A 19,654-nucleotide genomic window follows, 5' to 3' on the forward strand; every position below is an offset into this window, starting at 1 on the left:
GAGGTAAAACATTACAGATTTTTTTTTCTTTGTTTTGTGGTATCCCACTTTTATTTGCTTATTTTTTTATACTGTCTTGTGCTCTTTCTCTGGCTAGAAAACCTTTACTCTTTAGTTGGATTTTCTATGCAAAGTCTACCTCAGCATGACTACTGACATTTTACATTTCCAAGGCTTCAAGCTTCTATACCAATACTGTTGCCAACTTAACTTTTTTTCAGTCATCAGAGACTTTCACATAATGACCTTTCCCTGAAGAGAAATTCACTTGTGAGGGAAATTCTCAGAGTGTGCATCATGGAGAACTTATTGTTCATCGGGCAGTTAACAAATTACTAGCAATTCTGCATATAGCAGTTATCCATCTGGGAATCCTAGAAGGTGTTCCATGCATCTTGGGCTACCCAAAAGCATAATTTTATACTTTAAATTGTGGCATCAGCTAAGAAGGGTGATAAAGAGGCTTGTAAAAATCTCTTGTTAATACTTTTAATAATAATCATCATAATCTGTTTAGATGAAAGCCATTGTACAGGACAGTCAAAGTTGCACAGATGTTGATAATTCACTATGAAGTCCTTCTCAATGTCTTTCTGTCTAAACTGCCTTATGTGCTGCTACTGGAAGGGAATGTATTGTAACTGAGACACAGGTTATCAGCATTTTACCTCAAGTTGGGTGTGATGGAACTTAAATTTTAGAGGAACATTAGGTTAAAGTACTATTCAAATACGATGCTGTGTTTATTTACTTATAAATTGTAGTAGTTGCAGACCCTTTTTATGTTCCGGTTGCTATCTTGTAATAGAAGATATTGTCAGGTACAATCTGGAATATTTCAATTACTAGGACAATATAGTAATTTCTTCCTTCTAACTTCAGACTTAAATCAACCAAGTCTTCAAACTGATTTGCTCTATTGAAGACCTAAGAAAAGAATATTGGTATTATGTTCCATTTATATGTTCTGTTTGTTTAAAGTTTATACAGCAATTTGCTGCAGGAAAATTGTAGATGATGATTTACCACATCCCTGAAGCTGTCCATGTGGTTATAGGTAGGGCTGAAATGCACATTTGCCAGAGGTGTTTATGGTGATGCATGGACATAACAATCATGTCATATGAAGGTGCATCACTTACATGTTAGGTGTATGTGGCATGTGTAGGAGGTAAATACTGACAAAATTCTAATCAAATAGAAGTTGTTAGGGTAGGTGGAAGATTCAATTATGATGAAGTAGTTTTGCTATGTCACTGTAATTTTCACATTATTGCATTCCACCTGTCTGCTGTAATGAAAATAGAGTTTCTGAAGTTCCTCATTTCTTTTTGTCTTAGATTGATACTTGTCTTTGAAACTTGTCTCCAGCTTGCTGTCTTTTGATTTCCACACCTGTGTGTTTGGTTCTGCCCAATATTCCTTTCTGATCACATCTTTCCAGTGCTTTTAGAATGACTTCCCTTATCTCCACTCTTCATGTACCTAAGAGTTACATCTCTTCAGTCCCTGTGGTCACCTTCTCTCCGGCAGTAGCATGTTTCTAGATGAGATGGTTTTTAATGTAAATCTGACCAAGTTTGTGGCTCACACCCATCCCTTGTACCTTACATTATAATTTTTGACCTCCTGTAGTAGGTGTGGAGCACCACTGCAAGTCTAGCATAGCTAGAGCAGAGCTCTCATTCTTGATGTGGTGTGTTGGACTCCTGGAGCCAACATTTCCTTGGTCTCTCTCGTGCTGCTGAAGCATTGGCTGCTGTGGCATGCAGCCCTGATGGCCAGAATGTAACAAAGAGCAAGTCTCACAAGGAGCTGCTGAGTGAACTGGGCCTGTTTGGCATACAGAAAAGGAGGCTAAGGGTTAAGGAAAGAAAGAAAGAAAAACAAGAAAACACTTCCTGAATGGTAAAAAAAGATCAAAATTATTTCATGTACTGGAAAGCTGGAATACATTTAAATAGCTATGATATTCTTTAGATTTCTTGTCTTGACAGATATCTGTATAGTCAAAAGATAATTTAAAATCGATTTTTTTCCCCTAAAATAAACATCTCAGGTCTTTTTCTGTAGGGTGAAAAAATGGAAGACTCATTTTTCCCAAATGCATCTTGGAATGTATTCCATTTACAATTTTGCCATTAGAAATTGATTACTGGCAATGTATATACTAGTGCTGCAGATGTAAGCAATTTCCAGATAAAACAGAAATTATCAGTTATTCTGGTGACTACAGTGTGTGTGTGGGGGAGGGGGGGGGAAATGATTCAATGGAAATTATGTTTTTGGGAGTACTACTTGACAACTCCTCCTGCACCTAGTTTAATCTGGCAGAAGGATGACTTCAGCAGCAGTGCCTGCTTTAATATGCTGTCTGATTAGTGATGAGACCTAGTTTTTTTCAGGCAGGCAATAAATAAATATGGGATTATTTCTGGATTACAGAATAATAGTGAAACAACCAGTAGGAAACCCATTTTGATAAACTTTTCTTTGGAAACACCCTGTTTTCTGAGAACAACAGCCAATGAACTTGAGGGCAAGTGAGATAGGGATCCAAAGCAAAAGAAAATTATTAGTAATAAAATAATTATGTGGTGATCGAGAACTGTGTTGTCCAGACAAAGAACTGGACCAGCTGCACAAACTTCATTCTGGCATCCTCAAATCCTGATGTTCACCTTTTATAAGAAAACAGTTATACTTGTGTGTAATAACTTTTTAAAAGAAAAATTCTGATGGCAAGTAGGATGAATAGGTGGGATGGGCAGCTCTGTGCTGAGTGTGGGCAGCTATATGTTAGAGCAGCAACCCATGCCATGGAGGCTGTGTACATCCTGATTTTGGTGTTTGGAAGATAATGTGCTGAATTGGTGGTGTCTTTCCTTCTAGGGCCTGTTTTAGGATGCCTTGTTTGCTGTTTGACCTGTTTGGTGGTTTTGTTGCTGTGTTTGCTCTTCTTAACAAGCACAGAAGTAACAAGAGCTTCTCTGTTTCTCTGCAGCTTTTACGAGAGTTGAAGCACCCAAATGTGATTGCATTGCAGAAGGTTTTCCTTTCTCACAGTGACAGAAAGGTTTGGCTGCTGTTTGATTATGCTGAGCATGATTTGTGGGTAAGTACAGATTTCCCTGAGTATTTGAGATTGTGCAATAAGAGTTTGTTCAAACTGGTGTGTGTGTGATGTTCCTTCATATAGACAGAGATGTGTTAATTTCTTACTCTGTAATTAAGGGTCTAACTGATTATCCTGTTACTTTTACACTTTAAAGCCTGCCAAAGACTACATAGATTTTTTTTCTTTTAGTCAGATTGGGTTTTGAAGTGAAAAGGATTTTTCTGCAAGCTTTAAATTGGAGTTAAAGAAAGCATTCCTAAATTGAAATCTTCTAAAACTGTGTTTGGAAATGTATTTAATACTTTTTTCCTGCCATTTTGCGCATACACATACAAGAAAAAAAGGAGGGGGACTGCTTTGAGTCCTCTCACTGAGAGTGACTGCAAGCAACTAACATTCAGTCATCTATATTTTAAACAGAGAATTTGTGACAGTATGAGTGGAAATAAAATAACAAGTAAGCTAACTGGGGCTGCTGATGGACACTCATTACATGGAAGAGGAGTAGAGACTTAGATGTCTGTTTTTAAGTTTCTGGAAAAATATGATAGGCTTTGGTTTAGGCTGTTGTAGAGGTGGACATCAGTGACATTGTGACTTGAACTCAAAAATATTCAAGCTCCACATCTGTTGATAAGATGTGAGTTACTTGAACCTGGATTTGTGTTTAAACCTGAAAGATATCAAACACAAAGTGTAACCAATATGTTTATTCCTTTCAAAATACTGGCAAGGAGAGGAGGTGGTAATATGAATTCCATTATTAGTTTTGAAGGGTTCAGTAATACAGATAGTGTTATTACAAATGTTAGTGACAAATTGCTCAATTTCTTCATACTTTGCTTTTTAGCTTGTAATTGACCCAAGATTTTAATTGGACAGAAAGTAAACTTAGACCATTCAAAAAGACACTTCTGTCTCAGAACATGTAAAATCATGATAATTTTCTCCCCTTCAAAAGCTTGAAAGATATTTTATTTATTTCTATTATGGGCTAGCAGGTTTGTATTTTGCAAGTTCTCTTTGTCAAAGTTCAGTGGACACTGAGAGTTTGTGTATTTCATGTAACTGGTGGTAGTGATGATGAAGAGAAGTGCATTAGCTAAATCTCTGTATGACAGACTTTTTTTGTGCATTAAAGGAGTTTACTCATGTTATGGAACAGTCATAACAAACACATTTTACTGCTACATTTATTGCCATGTGTTTTAAACACCTTTTTTCCTAACATTTTCCACTGGATTTTACTTTGGGCATGTGGTTTTTACACTACATAGTGATTTTTCACATGATTTAACAGCTTTAGAAGAATCACTGCAGTTTGATGTTCTTGCCACTCCTCCCATATGGCTGGGTATTGGATATAATCTCAGTGAAGTTAATTATTTTCTAAGACTGAAATGTTTGTTACAATGAGGTACTTGATATGAACTGGTCTCCCACTTCCTAACTCTCTTTTGTTTTTATTTTTTTTCTATGGGACATGCTACACAAATCATTTCTCCTTTCCTGTATAATTGCCCATGTCTCCTTGCTTCTTAAGCCTTTGCCAGGAATTTTTTCCTCCCTTGCATAAAGTTTGCCATGTTCAAGGCACTCTTGGTTCTGGCTTAACCTTGGTCCTCATTTCCTTTACTGTCAGCACTTCCCAAGCATCGCTCTTAATTCCCCTTTTGTCTGTTTTGCTCACTCCCAACTTTGTGTCTTTTTCCACGCTGCCTCCTACACATGGAACAGCCTCCCAATTAACGTACGTAAAGATCCTTCACTATCCTCCTTCAAAAACCTCCTGAAAATCCATTTATTTTGTAACGCATTTCAGTAATACCAACCACTTGTCATTCTGTCTGTGTTGTGTTGTGTTTTGCATTTCCTGTGCTTTACAGCTTGTGCCCTTTCAACTCTTTGGGGTAGAAATTTAGTAGGGGTTTAGCACTTTTTAAAATTTTTTTTATTGCTTAGTTGTTAACTTTTTATTTTTAAAGGTCAAAAATTTGTTTTAAATGCCAGAGTTCCTGCTGTCTTATCAGCAAAAGAATAACTTCCTTTTTTATTGGAACTTTCATGGACATTCTTTATCACCCTAGTCTTATACTTCTAGACAGTATACTGCTGTCCAGAACTTCCTGCATAAAGCTAGTGCATTTAAAGACATCATTCAAATTTATATCAAAAAGAATATGTATATATGCTTTAAATCCATGATGATTACTAAAATGGACTTCAGGAAAAGTTTGATATAAATGTCCTGGAGGTGAATTTTTTTTTGCAATCTAATTACTTTTAGCCACTGTAGAGGTTACACTATTTTGAACTTTTCTTTTGTTCCCTTTAAAAGCAGATTTCTAATATTAAAAGTATTTACTAAAGCACATGTTTATGGTCCCACAGATAAACGCACATTTGATGACTTCAGTTTCATAGTCTCTAAACAGGATTTCTGATTCTAACCAACATTTTTATTATAATTTTTAAAATTTTTTTTTGTATTGACAGGTTTTCTATATACCTTTCTTAGTTATGGTACAGAGTTAATTCCCAGACTCATTTAGTATGTGTATATAAAGTAAAATTTTGAGGTTCCCCTTTTCTGGAAATATATGTTGTAATTTAAATAAGAAGCTTCTAGATGGGTTTGATCTCATTCTGAAAAGAGGGTGACATTTTTATCATAGTAAAAATGTATTAAATGTGTTTTATAGCAATAAAATCCACTGCTGGTTCTTAATAAGTGCATAAATAATTAACTATGATTAATTGAATGTGATGATACATTCAGTATCCCAGACCAGTTAAACCATGATCTGTGAATTTTTTAGGTTTGGTTGAATGTTTCTCTCTATTAGATTCTGGTGATCTCTAGCAACTAAATGCTTAGCAGCAAATACTACTTAGAAACGTGGAGTAAAATTAGCCTTGGAATTATTGTCGATAATAAAAATATATGGACAAACTGGCTTTGTTTTGTACTAATTACTTGTTATGGATATGTTCTGCTTTTAAAAAATGTAGGATAAAGATTATTAGCAGTCATGAGTACTTGAAAATAATCAACAAATAAAGGAAAGGAGAAACTATTCTTCCTACATGTGAATTTCATAGTACTACTTGATGCTCTCAGTCTACAAATAAATATACTTAATTTCAGCTAACAACATTTTGAATCATCTTTTATGATAAATTAAATTGGGAGAGTGTTGCATACTGATGTGTACAATAAACCTGTACATTTGTTTAATCACATGAATATTGTCTAACAGCTGAGTTTTAACATATTCCTTAAATATGGTATAATCAGTTATAATTCCTTCTTCAACAGGCTTCAGTTTAGCTCTTAATCATAAATATAATTCACATGCTAGTTGATGACAAATATCTTTATATGCATAAAAATACTTTTCTCAGTGTAACAGGTTTTTTAATATTTTGATTTTGTAAGTCATGTCTACCCTTTTGGGGTAATCCAGGTGATTCTGCCAGGTGGTTTTTCACGCAGTCTTCTCTCTTGTATACATATGTACCAATATAGGCTGGAAGAAGAGTATAAGGTTTGTTCAGACTCAAGGGAATGGGCTGGCATAGGTCTTTATGTCATGATTGATTCCTTCTAAGTGAATTGGATGGGGTTTTTTGACCATCAAAGTGATGGTTGAATTTCTTGCAGAGGGAAGTGCCATTCCTTGCCCATAGCTGTTTGTCATATTCTCAAAACACACACTTGCTTTTTCTGCCAGACTTGTATGAATTTGAGGGTAGTTCATATGGGCTAATTTCCTACACCACAAAGCATGAGAAGTGGAGGAAACAATAGGCAGGAGCAGGCCTCAAAACAAGGCAAGGTTCAAAAGCATAAATTTGTGAAAAACTGAACAGTGATATATTTAACTTTATGTACTGAAAGGGTAGCTGAATTCTGATGATTTTTATTAACATTGTATAGAGTTCTTTTGCAATATTTAGGGCCGAAATATACTATAAAACCTAGAAAGATGCCAGCAAAACCTTGGAAAATTATACGATATGTGTTTGTGGGGATGTGTTATATGGGATGTATTTGATCTGTGTTTCAAAGATTAGATATGTAAGCAAGCTAGCATTAGCAAAAGTTGATGTATTAAAGTTCCTTTCCCTGTTACTGAAAATGTCTACCTCTTTTCACTTGGAATAGGATCTTTCATTAGGCAGTTTGGTCAATGACATTTTAAAGAAGGTACTGATGATGGCTATGCACTAGCACCATTTAAAGGGAACAAGCATACTTTTCCCCTTTCTCTTTTGAAGGATAGTTTATTTTAATTGCTGTAATGTTTCCAAAATTGGAAACTAAAGTGGTTGCTCTAGAGGTACTTCTATCCACTTCTGTTTTGATTTTATTTTATTTTACTTGTGGTAAGTACATTGACAAAATTTTCTTAGTTTCTAAAACTCTGATGTCTGAAATTAGTTGTAAATGTAGGCATATCAAGCTATGATTTATTTTTGGAACAGCAAACAAAGTACTTGGGTTCATTGGGTCTTTCTCTTTTTGAAAATCACGAAAACAATGCATGGTTAGTTTTTATACCACCTTAAGATTCTGATTTGTTCTTTCATACCCTTTTGGAATGATTTACATTTAAAGTAAATTTAGTAATTTGAGGTGGTTTTGTGTTAAAAGTGAGACTGGAAGACATATAAAATAAATCCTCTTGGCCTTAGTACAGATTTTACATGTATCCAAGCTTCCCTCTCCTCAGTATTAAAATGTAACTTTATATTTATTGGCACATTGACATAATTCTGTTTTGTTCTCAAAGGCTGGATTAGGGATTGGATAGAATGCAGGGATTTTGCTGAAGCGTGGGAGCATGTTTGCTTCAGCAGGGAGAGGCATCTGCATTGGCATGATTGCATCTCAGTTTGAAGGAGATGCATTTAATTCTCAACAAGCATTGCCTTAAGCAGTGGAACACAAGCAGTCAGGTTTTCTAGAGGCTTGTGTCTGTGCATTCTCATGTATGTTGAGGTGGGAGCTCACTGTAATTTCATTTAGTCAGAAATGCATAAAATCCCTCTGTTAGCTGGCTTCCTACTTTTGTGAAAAGTTTCTAGGCCTAACTTGTTTGTTTGCTTCTTTTAACTTCTGTCACACTGAACAGCAGTCCTTGGAATTGGGAATGGGATGACACAGAGACTTGGAAGCAGACTAAAATTAGGATCTTATTGAATGCTCACTTAACTGCTGGGTAAATCTAGGGATTTGAATTTGCTCTGTGTTGTTATGGATTATGTTTGCCTTGTTTGTGATGGAGAATTTACAAAATGGACATAGTTCTTCACTAGCTGGCTTTCAAAGCAATTTCAATGCACTAGGTAACATAGAAGAAAGCAGTCAGACTCCTAGATAGAATATTGTTTGATTTTATTTCCAAATATCTAGCTTTGTTTCTCCTCTTTGTTTTTTATCATTGATATGGTCTTGCCTTTGCAAGAGCTAAAATCTTAGTGAAGTCTTACTAAAGTAATGTGGTTCATCCAGTTTTCCTTGCAATTTCATTACACTTTTTAAAGTTGAAAATGTGGAATAAGCAGTTAGTAAGCAAAACCAATAGTCCCAGATATTGCAAGCAGAAAATTTTACCTTCCTTGCTTTCCTAGGCTTCTGTTGAATGTGTGCTTTAATATCGGTCAGCGAAGTATTAATTTAATTTAGAATAAAGACTAAAAATCACTTCTACGAAGTTGCTGTCTTGTTTAAATTAAAACCAAAGTATGTACAAGCAATAGAAAAATGTTTACATTATATTTAATATTTAATAGTGAATACCTAATTGGCTCACACTATTTTTGGGATCCAGTCAGTTGCAGCATGTTTTTGAGATTTAGGAATTAGAAATATGGATATACAGAAAGGGAAAATGGTTACTTTTGCTAAATAGATTTCAATATTACTTGGAGTTATGTTTACCTCTTATGATATGTGTTCTTTTGTTTTGAAAGATTTTAAGTTTATTATCAGAAGAGAGCTTGCAGTGTTCTAATGAACTAATTAAAATTAATTTATGTCTGCATAGCATTGTGGGATGGGTTTCTGTTCTGTAGAATGCAGCTGGTATAGTGTGGACTGACAATAACTTTCCTCATTAATTTTGCTGAATGAGTCTGGGTGTTTTCCAGCTTTCTTGGCCAGGTGATCTATTAGGATCTGTGGCAGCATGTTTTTAAGATTTAGGAATTAGAAATATGGATACACAGGGAAAATGGTTACTTTTGCTAAATAGATTTCAATATCACTTGGAGTTACGTTTAACTCTTATGATATGTGTTCTTTTGTTTTGAAAGATTTTAAGTTTATCAGAAGAGAGCTTGCAGTGTTCTAATGAACTAATTAAAATTAATTTATGTCTGCATAGCATTGTGGGATGGGTTTCTGTTCTGTAGAATGCAGCTGGTATAGTGTGGACTGACGACAACTTTCCTCATTAATTTTGCTGAATGAGTCTGGGTGTTTTCCAGCTTTCTTGGCCAGGTGATCTATCAGGATCTGTGAGTTATCTTTAAGGAGTTGCAGTGAAAAAAGACACAGGGAATACTGAAGATTTTTGACCCTCTGCTTATTGTCTTGTTACAAACGTGCCTCTGACTTGCCTGGATTGTGGAAGTCCTCATGTTTTGTCCTTAATGGCTATTCATTAGGGGTAAGATTCAGCAAAGCACTTGAGTGTACCTAAAGGTTACAAACTGCAGTGTCCAAGTGCACCTCATGCTCCCTAGAGAGAGAGACAGAATGTGCTTCATACCTGTCATGGATCAGATTTATATTCAACTCACAGGATAGTCTTAATTGTGTGCTATTCGGCAAAAAGAGATATTGAATGAGAGAAGTGTAGTTTTGAAGCCTGGTGGTTAGATCAATTTTCTGGGAAATGGGAAATGCAGTCTGTAATTCCTGTAAATTATTCCATGCCTCTATTAGGTCTAAGGTTCTGGCTGTTCTGTGCTGTACTTGAAGCAGCACCTGTTTGCTCTTCAATTTCTTTGATGGACACTGCCATTAAAATTGCTGTTTAGTGTTTGGTAGGTGTGTTGTTCTTTCTTCATGTGGCTAGTTGCTTACAAGAAATTGGATGTACTAATTTTTTTAAGACAACTTTTCAGTGTAGGGCTTGGTCACAAACACTGTGGTTCATTCCAGTGTCATGGGGCAAATCTAGCTTTTCAGTTCCCTATACTACTTGGCCCTGCAGTATATTTTTAGCTTTTGTTCAGCTCTCTAAACTGTGATGGTTGCAATCTTTTGGATATAAACTTCCATAGAGTAAGCTGGCAACAACAGGTTTTATTTGCTTTTGCAGGAAATTGGATTTTACCTAGTGGTGATATTGCTTGCTTCGAGCAAAACTATCCATTTTTATTTGCTTCTGCAATTCAATAACCCTTTCAAGAAAGGAGCTTGTTTCTTTAGCCTTTCTAACTGGGAGCCACATGGGAGGGGCAGGGACAGAAATCCAATAGCATCAACCTGGTGCTGTCTCACTCCCCACTTCCAGAGGTGGCAGAGCCAGAGGCAGAGCCACATGTGTTGTTCCTCCTCAACACATCTGTGTTTAATTGTGTCCCTTTCTGTCTCATGAGACTCCTTCATTTTCTCTGTGCCTAAGGACTAATGTTTTGTGTGGGTAGTAGATGGTTTTTAGATGGGTGTAGAAATCCCTTCTAGTAATTACATGTACCTTGAAAAGGGGCAGGACTGGATTTATAGGCCTCTGTGTATGACCTTTGCCTTTTGGTTCCTATGTATTTAATTTTTATTTCCTGTAATAATAAATATACTAATTTGTGAGTTTATAAAGCATTATTGCTTTATAAATCATATTGTAATTACATTTGAAGGTTGCTATCCAGTGAGCATTTAGTACTAGGGACTCCTAGTTGAAGTTACGAGACTGAGTCTTCTTGTGACATCACAAGAAAAAATTTTCTAAGGAAATAATCCCTTAAAGTATTTCAATACAGTTTCCAGAGTGATTGCACAAGTCAGTATCAGGTACTAACAGCTCGTCTTGTTTATTGATCCTCATGAGCATATTAAAAAGTGACGTTCCTGTAAATTTCTACTGTGTTTTATTACGAAGCCATAAATACTGTACACTTACTAGTGGAAGGCTCTGTGGGAACATTGTTGATAGGGAGTAAGCAGGATGTTTTGATTCATTTGGTGTTTTCTGCCTTTCTTACTTCTCTTTAAACACTATTGTTTACACTTTTGCTAAGTACAGTTTGACAGTGGCTACGGTACTGCTGACAGCCAAAGGTAGCATTTACCATGAGTAAACATTAACTCATTACCATTGCCATTGGGAGCAGTAGTGACAAACTGGGTGGGGAGTGGGGATGGTGAAGGAGGGAGCAGTGGTCTAATTAAAACACAGCCTTTGGCTACCTCTTTAACCTGGAAAGGGAGAAGATCTTTAGCTAGACAAATAATATTTTAAAAAATAGGTAATTAATAGTCCTACTCTAGCATTTTGTATTGTTTTCAGTAAAAATGCAAACTGCCTTTTTCATTTCCACCTTTCAAAAGACATAATTGAAAATGATTTTGTTATTTGAGGTGCTTTGTTGAATTGCCTTCAAAAAGGAGCTCATTCAGATGGGGAAAAAATAAACATATTTAGTCATTTGCTGAATGACCATATGTTAAGAATGGATATCATTCAGATGGGGAAAAAATAAATTTTTGCTGAAATAAAATTTGCTGAATGACCATATGTTAAGAATGGATTTGTGCCCTGCATAGCCCCACTTTTCTGAGGATTGAAAAGGTAGAATGGCCTGACTCCGGTTTATTTCTTGTACAGTGTAGCAAGACCAGACCCAACTCATCGTCTCCACATTGATCTTAGAATTAATTATTTTATGACTATTTCATGATCTCTCAGCAATCTTTCAAATTTTTTTTTCATTCCTTCAACTAATACTGGGGTCCTTTACTGCATTCCATGTTTTCAAGTGGTTTTTTGTGCTCTAGTGGGCAGACTGACTTCTGTAATCCAGGAGCCACCAGCTTGTTATCATCAATGAAGCATGCAGCCATAAATTGGGAGCAAGAAGATAACCATTTATAGATGTTTGAATGTGATTTCACCCAAATGTTGTGGTGTGGGGGCTTTGGAGTTATACCTTCCCCCCCTTCAAATAGTTATTAAAATATTTATTTAATCTGTCTACTGGGATCCTGATGGGATGAATAGTAGTTGCAAGCCTGGATGTTTTTGAAGAGGAGGAGGGAAAGTCTCTGTGAAAGCATAGAGTGTTGTCCTCCTACTGGTAGATACTCCTGGTTTGAAAGGTTCTGGTCTAGCTGCCAAGGGTAAGAGGATGCCATATGGGGAGAAAGGAGGGAGGAGAATGTCTAAGACCCTTTACTGGAGGTAAGTAGCCAGTATTTAGATATTTAGAAAAACTTCACAGTTGCTCTTTGAAGCAACTCAGAGAATAAAAACAATTTGGAGAGAATTGTGAGTGCATCACTATTACTTTAATTCCAAAGTTCAACAAACTTTGTATCTCATTCCATTATTTAGTGTTAGTAGTTAAAAAATCCCAAAACACCCAACCTTCTCACCTATCTATCACCTAACTTTCTTCATGTTTCTACTTGTTTTATTTCTAGCATATTATCAAGTTTCACCGTGCCTCAAAAGCAAATAAAAAGCCCATGCAGTTGCCAAGATCTATGGTTAAATCCCTACTCTACCAGATCCTCGATGGAATCCATTACCTCCATGCAAACTGGGTGCTTCACAGAGATCTGGTAAGTGTGGCATGTGATACCTGCCCAAGAGAGTTGCACGTGCGTGTTGCTGGCTAGGACAAGAACAGCCCCTGGCAGTAATCTTGCGTATCGATCCCTACAGCTCTTCCTGTTATTGTTGCAGGAGCCCAGTTGTGACTTTCAACATGAAAACAAACTATGCTTTCACATTGTTTTTATCTGAGTCATCTGAGCTCGGACAATGATGCCAGATCCGGTAAAGGGATTGCAGATATCAATATCCAAAAACAGTACGTGAGACAGCTGATTATATGTTGGTTGAACATTCTTACAACTTTTCGCATGACTTTGAAAAGGCATCTAAATACGAGAGTGATTGATACCCTTTTGCATTGTTTGGCTTACGTGCAACTTAGCATAAAAGCTAGTGAAAGAGTAGTTTTTTCATGGAGTATTTCTTTTCCATGTGGTATTTTTTTCTGACCGTGGGAAGAGAACTATAAAAGAGTTATCATCTTGAAATTTCTCATGACCTGAAGTAGCTCTTGAAGTTGATTGCAGATTACAAGGGCAGCCAGTTGCCTTGTCTCTAGTTCCACTTGTCCCCTTAAAGTTTTCCATTGCTCCTCATAATTACATGAAGTGCTACTGTGGTTATGAAGAGAATACTAATACGAGTGTGCTTCCACTTGCATTCTAACTAGAATGCAAATGGAAGCACACCCGTATTAGTTTGGCATGAAAAAATGTGATGATTAATATGCCAAACAATGTTCCTAGGTATGGTAATCTGTGTCTGAAGTCACTGCTTTTATTTTGGTTATTTTTGATTTTTCATAGTTGCCCCAGTATGTCAAAATAGGAATGTCTGTGCAGAAACTTCCAGTCACTAATCATTGAGTTTTTAATAGAAAGTGGGGACTTGAATTAATTTTTGGTTGTAGACTAAATTTTTTTTAATAGATAAGTATACTATAAGCCAGGCCTGGAATACAAGTCACAAACATTTTCTGAACTGAATTTTATTTTTTTTTTTTTGTAATATGTAAAACAGTGGTCAGAGCAGGTTTCAGATTTTTGTTATGGATCTTTTTTTTTTAACTTTGTTCCTTGGTTGTTTATCGTTGGTTTTTCTGTTAAATTCCAGATGTTAGTATATTTGGGAAGGGATAGGGGGTGTGGTTTGCCTTTGGAATACTAGTCATGACCAAAAAACAGGAAGCACATACAACTCTGATTTTCACGTTACAATTACTACTTTCCTAAAGAGTCAGCTGCTGCTCTGGCAGAATGCTCAGCTGTGATTAGCTACAGCTTGAGAAGGAACACCTGGAAAGTCTATATCCAGCTCTATGGGAGACATACCTCTTCATGGAACTGTTAATTACGCACACACTTAAATGCCATACATGAACTCATTATTTTGATAGGAAATACAAGATGGTATCTAAGATAATAACAACAAATAGCCCTGAGAATTTTGTGTTATTTTCAGCCTGCAGCACCAGGTGTTTTGTGTGACTAGTGCTGCTGCTTTGCAGTTCTTACCTGTTGCTGATGAGTTGCAGTAAAGCTGTTGACTAATGTCCTTGTCTTTTCTTTTGGAATGTTGGGAGATGATGGTTGCTGTTGTGAAAAAGACTATTTTTTTTTTGGTTCTGGAATGATAGTGCTTGAATGATGTTGACATAATTGAGAAGGGAGAAGAATAGTAATTTGTGAAGTCTTAGTGTGTTCTTGGTCTGCAGATAAATGTAAACTGATGGATTCTGGGATGTCTCAGTATGACAAAGGAAACCATTCAAAAATTGCTTTGATACACTAGTGATTTAGAAGTATAACCAGAATCCTTTGCCTTTTAAATTTCTTTTCTTCAGAAATCCAGAAAAGTTCAGGTATGTCAAAGAGTTATATCTTGACCATGGTAAGAAAAAACCTGATGTTATCCTGGATGTGTCCTTGTGTCTGCACTTGAAAGTAGAGGTTAATATAACTAGCAACAAATTTAAATCCTGGATTAACCAAGATTTTTTTATTTATCTATAATTTTTATTTGTATGCTCATGCTTGTGACTTTTTGCTCCTAAGAATGATACCTCGGGCACAATTTCACTGGAATCAGTTTCTTGCATAATACATAAATACTACCTCCTCAGTGTCTGTCCTGGATTAACCAAGACTTTTTATTTATCTGTAATTTTTATTCGTATGCTCATGCTTGTGACTTTTTGCTCCTAAGAATGATACCTCGGGCACAATTTCACTGGAATCAGTTTCTTGCATAATACATAAATACTACCTCCTCAGTGTCTTTTAAGATGGGGAACAGGTTTTGGTGGTTTTCTCATAGCTGTTTGGATTTACAGCTGCTGGAAAAAGTATTTTGCTATTTTATGTAAACCAAGTTTTGCATCAAAACACCTTGTACTTTCTTGGTTTAATATAACTCTGTTCTTACTATTTTTAACCTGTATTTGGATGTAGACCAAAAAATAGTGACATCCATAAAAGTCATGTTATGCTTATTTCATTGCTCAATAAAATTAGATTCTCCAAGAATATCATAATATTAGTCAAATTCTCCTGAGCCATGGAAATGACCTCTGTAATTTATTTAACAAATGCTGTGAAGAAACAGAAACCTGGGAGGTTAACTATTTGCTTAGAGGTATTTGAAGAACATTGTTTAAATCTTAATTTACTACTGCCTTAAATCAAAGAGGTTTTTAAAGAAGTTGGAATGCCAAGTTTGTTACTTTAAAACCTTAAAATTGCTAAGATATTTTTAGTTAAATCATTTTTAAGATTAACCAGCAAGTGCATAACAGGGTGATAAAAATGGTGAACAATGTGAACTTGCTGACTTGAATTCCATGTCCTTTCCTTGGGCTGAGCTCATGGATGGCTGTTGCCACAAGGACACAGTCTCCTTCCCCTCTTCCCCTCCTGGCAGTGACACCCCTGCGAATGGCCTGGCAGGGACACTCACCTGGCTCCTGGTGAGCTCATTCAGGGAGTCAAACCACACAAAGTGTCGCAGAAAGCTTTTCACCTGCAGAGCTGGTTTTCTGCAGGGTTAGGTCCTGAAGAGACCTCACTGGGGGCTTAGCTGGGTGTGCTGGAGCTGGTGCAGAGGCAGCGTGAGGTGGGAGGTGGTGGCACAAAGCTCAACAGAGGCCATTCCAGCATCACCTGTCATTAGATCTGGTTATTTTAGTGCTAAAATGCACTCTTTTGATTCTTAGGAGGGGGTGCAAGTGTTCTTAAAAGATTAAATTGGTATAACTTTGTAATGCAAGACTTAGAGCAGTTTAAGACTGCCAATGCAAGTCCAGCTTTAGGAAAGTGCTCAAATTGAGGCAAACACCAAATAGACTTGTACTCATGCTTCTAGAAAGTGGAAACTAATTTAGTGTTGTGTATCTTTCAATTTTTTGTAGTATTTGGGTTATTTTGAGTCTGGCTTTTGTAGCCTAAGAGTAGCTGTAAAGTGCTAGATTACTTTCTAGGTATTTTTTTTTTTTTTTAGCTAAGCTCTTAATTTCTCTCAGTTAAAAAGGTGCTAAATTACTTTCTAGGTTGTTTTTTTTTTTTTTTTTTTTAGCTAAGCTCTTAATTTCTCTCAGTTAAAAACCATTCAGCCTTTATGGCAAGATTCAAACAAGTATAGACTTAGGTTGCTGATTTCTTTGAATAGCATTATGCCAGTTTGTACCCCTTGGAGTTGACCTAAGTCTGTGAAAATCCATACATTTGTTCTCCTGTGAGCCCATTTTGAGTAGGATTTTGCTGTTGAATTGCATGTCATTGGGCAATGATAATTTTACCTTTTCAGCATAGCAATGTTCCTGAAAGCCATGCATGAGAGGAGGGAGGATTTGCTGGCTTTGCTAGCTGCTGGAGTGTTTCATTATGAACAAGAGGCTAATAGAGATAAATATTGGATAAAAAACCTTTGAGTACTAAGCTTTTGGCTTTTTAAACTACTCTGTATACACTGTGGGCTGTCTGCTTGAATGGTGTCTAACCAGCACTCTGTACCTTGAGGTAAGAGCAAGCACTTGAAGTACACTATTTCAGAGTGTTCTGAGGTCTTTGTCCCCTCCTCTCCTAGAAGGGAAATATTTAGATTGTACAGGTATGTTCAGCAAAGGTCTTAGTTTACTGAGATGTCAAAAAATGGAGATCTTCCATATAGTGTTTGCAATGTCCATGTTAGCAACTGAAAGGATTTGAGCACTTTCTTGTTCTAACAGTCCTTCTGTAGATTAGTTGCTTAAGGTCAAAAGCAGGTAGAGACCGTCTCCTTTATAACCTGATAAAAACAATTTCTATTTGTAACAGAATGTATTTTCCTGAAGGAAGGTGTTATCTATGGGATGTTTGAAGTGCACAGAATCCATATGGAAAAATTAATTTAAGGTTCCACTTACGTACCTTGGGCATTTCTTTAGAATACTGCTTAATGTTAAAATGAGTGGTTGAAAAATGAATATTGGAAATCAAACTCAACAGAGAAATGCAGATTTCTTCTTCCCCTCCCCAGGGAGTTAAATGGTTGCTCTAAAGATTCTAAAATAGAAAACTTGCTTGTGATGCTCATATAAAGTAACTTTGTAAAATGAGCAAAGTTGCTTAAGTGTTTTTATTATATAAACATTAATCTGGGCACATTTGTGTCCATGTGGGGTTTTCTCAGTGTAACCCATTCTCTCCAAATTAACCTTTTCACTCTAATTTCACTAATTCACTAGGGAGAGGGAGGAGCTTTTTATATTTTTTATTCAACTTTTTTATTACCATCTTGTTGTCTCTTAAGGAAGGAGAAAATAATATCTGTGTTCTATCTGTCTTTGTTTTACTATGCCATCTGTATTGGGAGAAGCTATTTTCATTGAGTGCTTAAGCTAAGCGGTTTCTGTTTCTTTATGGAGTGTATTAGGGAGGGTCTGTGTGCTTCTCCCACCTTCAGAATTTATGGAGAGCTAATCTGGGCATTTTTGGTGAAAAGGCATAGCAGACAATCGAGGCTGACATAATTTTGACTCCCCATATCTGTCTGTATAGTAAGTGTCTATATGCAGCCTTTAGGATGATCAGATGTGTGAGCTCTCTGCTTCAGGCATCTTAACAAGTCCCTGGATACCCAGCTGGTGTAGGAACAGGAAGCCAGGAGTATCTTTCCAAGGATAAATTTTGAGCAGAGCCAAGAGATGCCAGTGAGGTGTCTGGCTCCAGCTGGCCGTGACTGCACTCAGGGCAGGTTGTCTTCTCCAGTGGTTCTGCTCCACATCTCTTGTGGAACTGTGTGGAGTGGACAGTGCAGTATTGCTGTCTCTCAGGGTTTTCTGGCATCTGCAGCCATCTGGAACATGAGTTTTCTTCTGCCAGAAGTAAAGCAGAAAGGTAAAGCCCAAACTGAAGGGGTCAAACAGATAATTTTTTGTAGGAATCTGCAACTTCTCTTTCCATACAAGCACAGCCTATTCAGAAATGATTGAACTAAATAGGTTTTCATCCTCTAACTCTGATAATTTATGGGATTTAAAAAAAATATTTTTGTTTATTCAAAATAAGTATTTTAAATGGCCCATCACAATTTTTCTATAGAATAGCAACATTTTAGTAAATTTTCAGTAATTCTGTTATATTAAATTCAATAAAGCTCTAATAGTTTTCAGGCTTTTAGTTTGACTTTTAGTTTAGGAAAAACCCCTGGCCATTTTCTCATAATAATCCTTTTCTAGACAGCGTGTAAGTAGGGAGTCTCTTACCATGGACCTATACCTGGACTCTGCTCTAAACTTTGCTCCCACATTACACAACTCGCTTAACCTGTCTTTGCCTCTGTTTCCCAATCTGTTACCTATTTATGGGTCTGTTTTGTAGCTAACTGCTTAATGTGCTATGAAATTGGTTTAATATGGTATGGCTTATATAGGTGACTTATTTTTGCTGTTTGATGCTGTTCTTCTAAAAATAAAAATAATTGCATGTTGTTTGAAGGCACCAGAAGACTTAAAATTATATTGTATAGATACTAATTTTTTTGCTTCTGCTTTCATGCTTTCATTTCAAAGCCTTTGATAAATAAATGTTTATTTATTTTTATAAGTAAAAATATTTATTTTTTTAATCATTCCTAATTCATATCACTTAAATGCTTCCCCGACTTCCTCCCTGTGCCCTCCCAAGATTTTCCAGTAAATGATCGGAAAAGTTATACAAAAAGTAGCAGCACTGAAGTGGCTTTTAAATTTCTCATTTTGCTATGCAAGCAAACTGGGTTTTAAAAATAAATGTAAATAGATGAGTGTGGGAAACTCCCCTATTACTAGCAATTCTAAAATGGGATTTTTATGTGCTGATATCAAAAGTAAATTTAGATACAGGTTCATGCATCCCTGTCTTGACAGGCGGCTGCTGTGAAGGAATGTAGAACTGTTGGGTCCTGCCTTCTGCCAGTAATTTTGTACTGGCTTGAAAAGCTCCTTGGGCCTGTTGCACCCATTTGAGCATGCACAGGACTCCTATAAATAAATACCGAGTCAACCTGTCTCCCAGTTGCTTTAAACTTTTGAAACCCACTGTAATTGTAATCCCCACCATTCTGTGTCATCGTGTGTGTGCGTGCATGGGAAGAGGGTGCAGGAATATGTCCGGACATGCACTCCTGACTGCTATTCTTCCCAAGCTGTGTATGGGTTCAGGACTCCTAATCATTTATTTTTCCATCTGCATGATCTCTTTGGGATGGAGAACACTTTCCACAGTGTCAG

At 36.5% G+C, this 19,654-nt stretch overlaps 1 protein-coding gene across 1 annotated transcript in view; it reads left to right on the forward strand.

The window, feature by feature from the left end:
* The window catches only part of CDK19 (cyclin dependent kinase 19), a 124,764-nt gene that overhangs the window by 47,280 nt on the left and 57,830 nt on the right, over positions 1-19,654 (forward strand). The window contains exons 3-4 of the mRNA XM_039726599.1: positions 3,005-3,115; positions 12,774-12,914. Of these exons, the coding sequence (XP_039582533.1) occupies positions 3,005-3,115; positions 12,774-12,914 (252 nt within the window). The remainder of the gene's footprint in view (positions 1-3,004; positions 3,116-12,773; positions 12,915-19,654) is intronic.

Source organism: Passer montanus, unplaced genomic scaffold (assembly GCF_014805655.1).
Source record: "Passer montanus isolate IOZ18808 unplaced genomic scaffold, ASM1480565v1 scaffold11, whole genome shotgun sequence".
NCBI lineage: Eukaryota > Metazoa > Chordata > Aves > Passeriformes > Passeridae > Passer > Passer montanus.